Genomic DNA, 6,386 nt, shown 5'->3' on the forward strand with positions numbered 1-6,386 from the left:
AAATAAAAAAACGCTATTTATAATAGCTTTCGCTATAGCTCCGCTATTCGCTAAAGCTTTTTTTTTTATCTCCTCGTTACACCGCTATAAACGCTATTTAGAAGCTTGATAGTAAGTATCATTTTGTTACTTCAAAAAATATCTTAATATATTCAATCTGAGCCTTTATTTAAAGCTCATATAAATTGAAAAAAAAAAAATCATGTTGCATAGCGCACTGTAGCTTCCTTATTTGATTTCGTATGATAGATCTCTCATTTAATAATTAATAGTTTAATATAAAGCTTAGTACGTCAATTGCAAAAAAAATCACGGTTAAAATTCAATATAAGTCTTTATTTAAAGCCCATATAAATTGAAAAAAAAAAAAAAAAACTCATGTTGCATAGCGCGCGCTATTTGCGCTACACGCTATGCGCTATAGTGGACCGCTATTACCGCTATAGCGCCTATAACTCAAATAGCGTGTTTTGATGCGATAGCTTAGCGTTTAGTCTTCAAAAACGCTATAGCAGCGCTATTTAGAACACTGATATTTCATGTTAATCTGTGCACGCTCACGTGCCAAGCGGAGGAAGATGGCCTGCCTACGTCGGCATTAAAGGCACTGAGGGCTGGAAGAAAAGCTGAAACGTTGTATAATTTTATAATTTCTAATGTAGGTGAGAGTTGCGGGGGAAGTGGGGGAAGGAGAAGGCGAAACATTTTATAAATCTAAAATGAGGTTTAGGGCAAATATGATATTATGAAGTCTAGATATGTAATTTGAAGTTTTTGAGGGGTATACGTAAAATCCCCCCTAATCAAATAAACCCCCCAGTCAAAAACAAACACTGCATCCAAAGCAACAAGTTTAGAACCACCTCAAACGAAAATGACTCCGCAGGAACAGCTATTACAAACAAATAGGCAACCACAACAAAAATTAACAAAATCAAAAACAAAAAAATTCGAAGTTTTCTACGCCATCTGACAAAAATAGTTCCTAAAAGTTCCCTACCTTCCCACATTGCCCTGAACTCTGTTGGAAGTTCTTGTACTCTGTTTTTATCTCCCTCTTTCTTTATTATATTATATTAGCTAATTCAGCAGGACAGGGAGGGACGTCAATGGTGTTGCCAGCCTGGATTTGGCCCCAGCCAATGAGACGCCAGTGCTTCTCGACACGTCGGCTGAGTGCAACCTTCTCACCCTTGCTGGTACAAACTGGGGTCATCAATGAAAGTTTTGCCAGGTCATTTTTGACAGCAACAACCCTGCCACCTGTAGACATGGAACCAATGTTAAGCATAAGGCTTTCTCCCTTAATCAGCTTCGATACCTTCTCTTGCTTCTCCGAGCCCTTTGTTCTCACACCCAGCAGCCTCCTCAGAAGGAAGAAATTGACCTAATTGAATTTGAGAAGTATTATTATATCAGGGACCATTCAAAGGGGTAATGTTGTGAAAAGCCTCTTGAGGTAAATTTACATGGTAAGAACCGCACTGATTTGATAGCATGAAAGCTAACAAAGTATAACTTTTGTATAAATTAGGGAGAAGCATCAAGTAATTAACCAACAAGTTCTTTCCCTTTTCTTTGCAACTCCATTCTCTTTTGATGACTGGTTCCTTTTTGTGCTCTGTTGGTAGCCATTCATTCTTAGAAAGGAAGTCAAGAGGAAACCAACACAACAGCCTTTCTTGAGACTGCATGTGAATTTTCTTTGCATTCTTTCAGGAATAATTAAAAAAAGGTGCTTTTCTGTTTTGTCGGGGAAGACACCAAAGTAGCTATATCTTGCAATAAGATGGTAACCCAGACAATCTGAAAAGAAAAAATATAACCTCAAGCTCAATAAAAATATCAGGGAGAGAGCCGACTGAGCCAAGGACCTGGCCCACAAGCTTGTCACCACGGGTCAATGATGGGTCCATGGTAGTCCCTACACCGATAAGCCCACCAGGAACAGCGAACTGGAGTTCGTTCTGCTCAGCAAACAAGGAGACAACCCTAGAATAAATTGGTGTGCATTTACTGTTGCCACTTGCATCCTTGGTCACAATTCCAGGCCGCACTTCAATAAATTGGTTCACCTTCAGTACTCCCTGTGAAAAAAAATATTGTAGTAGTCAGTTTGCCGTGATCATCAGAATTTTACAAATCAGAACTGATATCTACTGAAAATTCTCCTGTGTCCCCTAAATTTACAAAACATCATCTACAGCTGCAAATGAAACCATGCAAAAGATAAACTATGCCCTCCTTTCCCATCAGTTAAAGAGGAAATAGCCAACCTTTCCAACCTTCCTAATTTATGTAGAGAAAGAACCACGGCAGGGTAGAGTTGGGCATCTACAAATAAATAACGGAGGAACAAAAGGAGCAACAGACTAGGATGGATTATTCAATGGCTTTATGGGATTACACGTGATACTTTGTCCCTTTGATTCAGTTAGGACCTATATTCTCATTTATAAATATGAGCTTAAATCTCATATATTTTTTTTCTAATTAGTTTTTGTCAAGGGTATAATTAAACTTTGCTAATATTTAGGAATAGCCTTGAGATCAAAAATGCCACACCCAGAAAACCACAACCTTAATGCATTTTGACATAGAACAGACAACATACCCTCAGGATGCTTCCACCAGCTACACCACCTTTTATCTCATCAACCTCTGAACCAGGTTTGTTCACATCAAAGGAGCGAATGATAATCATGTTCGGAGGTGAAACAAAGTCCCTCTCAGGGACAGGAATCTTCTTAACAATGTATTCACAAACAACATCTATGTTGTACTTAAGCTGTGCCGATATAGGTACTACGGGCGCCCCATCTGCAACAGTGCGCTGTTCAAGAGCAGTTCAATGATGTTATAGGTTCTCTTTTGCAAAGCAGCCATAATAAGATTACAACCATGCTGGGCAATTGTTATGGAAAAGTATGTAAAATGTAGTATCATATACATTGGATTAGTTACTGGCCAACTTCTAATAACAAATTCTTGACAATTTTAATTTTTTTTTGTGCTTTTATTTGTTTAGTTATTAATTTGTGTACTCATCTATTTGTTTCTCTTTTGGGTAAAGAAAGTGGATCTTTAAAAAAAGACTAAAAAGGAGTCTAAGCTAGGTAGCCTGCCAGGCAAAGAGCCATATGAATAAGCAAGTTTGTACCTGAATAAACTTCTGAATGGACTCGTGTTGGTTGATGGCGGCACTTTCTTGAATAAGATCGATCTTGTTCTGGAGGATGATGAGGTGTTTAAGCTTCATAATTTCAACTGCAGCGAGATGCTCAGAGGTCTGCGGCTGGGGACAGCTCTCATTTGCTGCTATCAGAAGCAACGCTCCATCCATGATTGCTGCTCCATTAAGCATTGTAGCCATGAGAATGTCATGCCCCTGTACAATGAGAGAATAGTGCTAAGTTTCTTTGTCGACACGCACGACTAATATATATATAAAAGTTCTGGGCTTGGGGGACTGCACAACAAGTGATATTATAAAATAAACATCTAATGGAACCTAACCCAAGAAGCAGATATTATTATCTAGCCTGAACAATATGGAATTCAGATAAGAGAAATATATAATTACTGGGCAGTCAACAAAGGAGACATGTCTGAGGAGCTTCATCCTGGTGTTTTCAAATCCAGGCACATCACACGGAGGACTATCTTCTTTACCACTTCCATATGCCCTGCACAGGGAAGTGAATAACAAAATAAAAGAAGACACGATCACAATGGCTTAAACCTTCAGGAGAGTAATTTCAAAGATTGCTAATGGTTCATTCATTCTGTTATCTATAATAGCAATACAAGAGGCAAGCATTAAAATCCCTCAGAGTAGGGCTATTTTCAATTGCTTCCAATACCAAAGAGAGCGATTTGAAACTTGTAAGAATCTCAAACAGTTCAAATGAGAGTAATATGAGATTCACTTGTAGCAACAAAGGTCACCTACTTGTAGCACTGAGGTCGAGGGCACTTCTCATCGTCACATTTATATATCTTTGCATTTGCATAACCCAGCTTTATGGTGATGTTACGTTGGAGCTCACTTTTAAATCGAACAGTCTATATATGTAAATAACATCAAAACAGCATAAGAGATATGTTGGCAGATACAAAAGCCATAAAAAATGCAAGAGGAAAAGTTTCATATTGTCTTCCACATATCAAGTATGGAAAGTACGAAAACCCAGGCAGAGAGAATGTAACAGTTTGATCCCACTTTTATGTCCTTTTTTTCTTACTATGTGATGGGTATTTGCAGAAAAATTATAATACAGCAGATTAAGATATAAAAAACAATAACTGTCTACTTCTAAATACCAACTTTACTCAATTTACTACCATGCCAGTGAGCAAATACTAACTCATTTGATGCATTACTAAGTAGTAGTATAAATAGTGATCTCAATTTTCTTTTAAGAAGTAGTTAGCACCTGAACACCCGAAATAGCTTTAACAACTGTGGATTTTCCATGAGCCACGTGCCCAATAGTGCCTGTTATAGAAACACATTATCATGATATATCATAGTAAATGAAATGTTATCTAACCAAACTATTAAATAAATAGAACTGCTACATATAATCTAAAAGGATACAAAAATTTGTAATGTGATCGATTCAAAAAGCTTAATGAGAGAGACATAAATTCCTTAAAACTAACAGAAACATATGGACTAATTGTGCTGATCCAAATAGGAGACCTCATATTACCAACAATACTATCAGAACAAAACTGGATGGGCTTGAAACAAATAATGTGTAGCAAAGCTCCCAGTAATTTTAGGAAACAAACCTATATTGATAGTGGCTTGACGAGAAATAACCTCAGGTGACAAAGGATGAAGCTTTGTCACGTCAAGCTTGCTTAAGTCTTGTTCCATCAAACCTTTGCGCGACATTTTGCTAGAATAGTACTGCTCACTTACTCCTGGATCAAAGAACAATGGTAAAGCTAATCGTAAATTGCACATCAAAGTGTAATTGAACCATAAATGCATTAAATCCAAGTGAAAATATGCAACAAATACCACTTTTCAGAACTATCAATCAAACTTTACACATTAACTTAGAAGATCAGTGCTGATGTGAAACAAAAATAGGAAAATTATACTATGGGGTGTTCAAATTTTCATGAAAAGGTCATTACACATAGACAGCACGAGAAGCAGGGAGATTAAGCTTTGTGATCGTGCAAGTAACAAGTATATAAATATCAAAATCAAACTAAAGATAGTTCATTCGCATTTCAGCACTGTAATCGGTCAAAAATAAAAATTGCAATGCTCATCGTGCCACTTTGTAGTCCCTCACGTAATTCAATTAAAAACAACTTTAACTCCCCGATAACAAGCCGAATTGAAGAAACTGCTACAAGGAATCAACCACAAGAGAGAATTACCAATCAAATTGCCCAAATGGAAGAGTTAATGGCACGTGAAGGATAGCGATTGAGATGGAGAAAGTGCGAACCTGAGAAGATGTGCTTTGGGTGTGACCGCCGGTGACTGGTTAATAGTGGATACCGGTTTCGGAGATCTGCTCGCGCCGGTGAAGTTGAAGGCGGCTAGGGCTAAACAGAGACTGGGAATCTGATACGAGGGTTTTATGAGCGGAGGGACTTATTTTGTTTTCTGATAAGATGAGGGTGTTCAATTGCAAATAGCGTAGCACAAAGCCACGACAAGGTGGTCTTCACTTTTGCTTTGTGGACCGCTTGTTTAATGTGCACCGAAAAAAAATGTTCAACAGAGAATTGAAAATATAACCCGTTTTTTTTTTATGTACCACCGTGATAAATCAGAATTAAATCAATACCACCCGTTAATTCCGAATTCAGATTCCGCCACGTTCGCACAGTAGATCTGCGAACGGGTCGCTACCCGTTCGCGTAATGGATAAGCGGACTGACCCGTTCCCGATGACCCGTTCTCGACGACCCGTGCGCGACCTGACCCGTTCCCGACGACCCGTTCGCACTATGGATATGCGTACGTGGTGGATCCGGATATAAGCCCCTCCGCAGTGGTTTAAACCGCCTGTCCCTGTCTCCGCACTGCCGCGTCCAGCACAGTAAAAAGGTAATTTTTTTTTATTAGTTTAATTTTGTTAAATAATTTAATTTAATTTAGTTATTAAGTAGTTTAGTTTTATTAGATAGTTTATTTTAGTTAGGTACCAAAATAGTTATATATTGTATATTGTAAATTAGGTACCAAAATAGTTGTTTATTTTTTTTTGTAGTTTTGTAAATATTTGTGTTAATTAGATCAAAATAGTATATTGTGATCTATTTGTAAATATTTGTGTAATTTACGATATACTATTATTTGTATATATTTTTTATTAAATAGTAGTATATTGTAAATTACACTAAAATAGTAG

At 37.4% G+C, this 6,386-nt stretch overlaps 1 protein-coding gene across 1 annotated transcript; it reads right to left on the bottom strand.

Annotated features, from left to right (window-relative positions):
- Window positions 1-822: 822 nt before the first annotated feature.
- LOC144553078 (eukaryotic translation initiation factor 2 subunit gamma-like) lies at window positions 823-5,712 on the bottom strand. The gene is made up of 9 exons (XM_078301157.1): window positions 5,475-5,712; window positions 4,798-4,932; window positions 4,437-4,498; window positions 3,953-4,065; window positions 3,584-3,686; window positions 3,161-3,388; window positions 2,615-2,833; window positions 1,827-2,087; window positions 823-1,387 (listed from the first exon to the last, which is right to left on the bottom strand). The coding sequence occupies exons 2-9, from the start codon at window positions 4,901-4,903 to the stop codon at window positions 1,067-1,069; spliced, it is 1,413 nt and encodes a 470-aa protein (XP_078157283.1). The 5' UTR covers window positions 4,904-4,932; window positions 5,475-5,712; the 3' UTR covers window positions 823-1,066.
- Window positions 5,713-6,386: the final 674 nt, after the last annotated feature.

This window comes from Carex rostrata, chromosome 1 (genome assembly GCF_964058835.1).
Source record: "Carex rostrata chromosome 1, lpCarRost1.2, whole genome shotgun sequence".
NCBI classification, from domain to species: Eukaryota; Viridiplantae; Streptophyta; class Magnoliopsida; order Poales; family Cyperaceae; genus Carex; species Carex rostrata.

Coding starts and splice junctions, on each gene's coding strand:
- LOC144553078 (XM_078301157.1), bottom strand. CDS start 4,903: ATGTCGCGCAAAGGTTTGATGGAACAAGACTTAAGCAAGCTTGACGTG. Junction 3,687..3,952: donor CCTCGACCTCAGTGCTACAA/GTAGGTGACCTT, acceptor TTCCCTGTGCAG/GGCATATGGAAGTGGTAAAG. Junction 2,088..2,614: donor CTGGTGGAAGCATCCTGAGG/GTATGTTGTCTG, acceptor TTTTTTTCACAG/GGAGTACTGAAGGTGAACCA.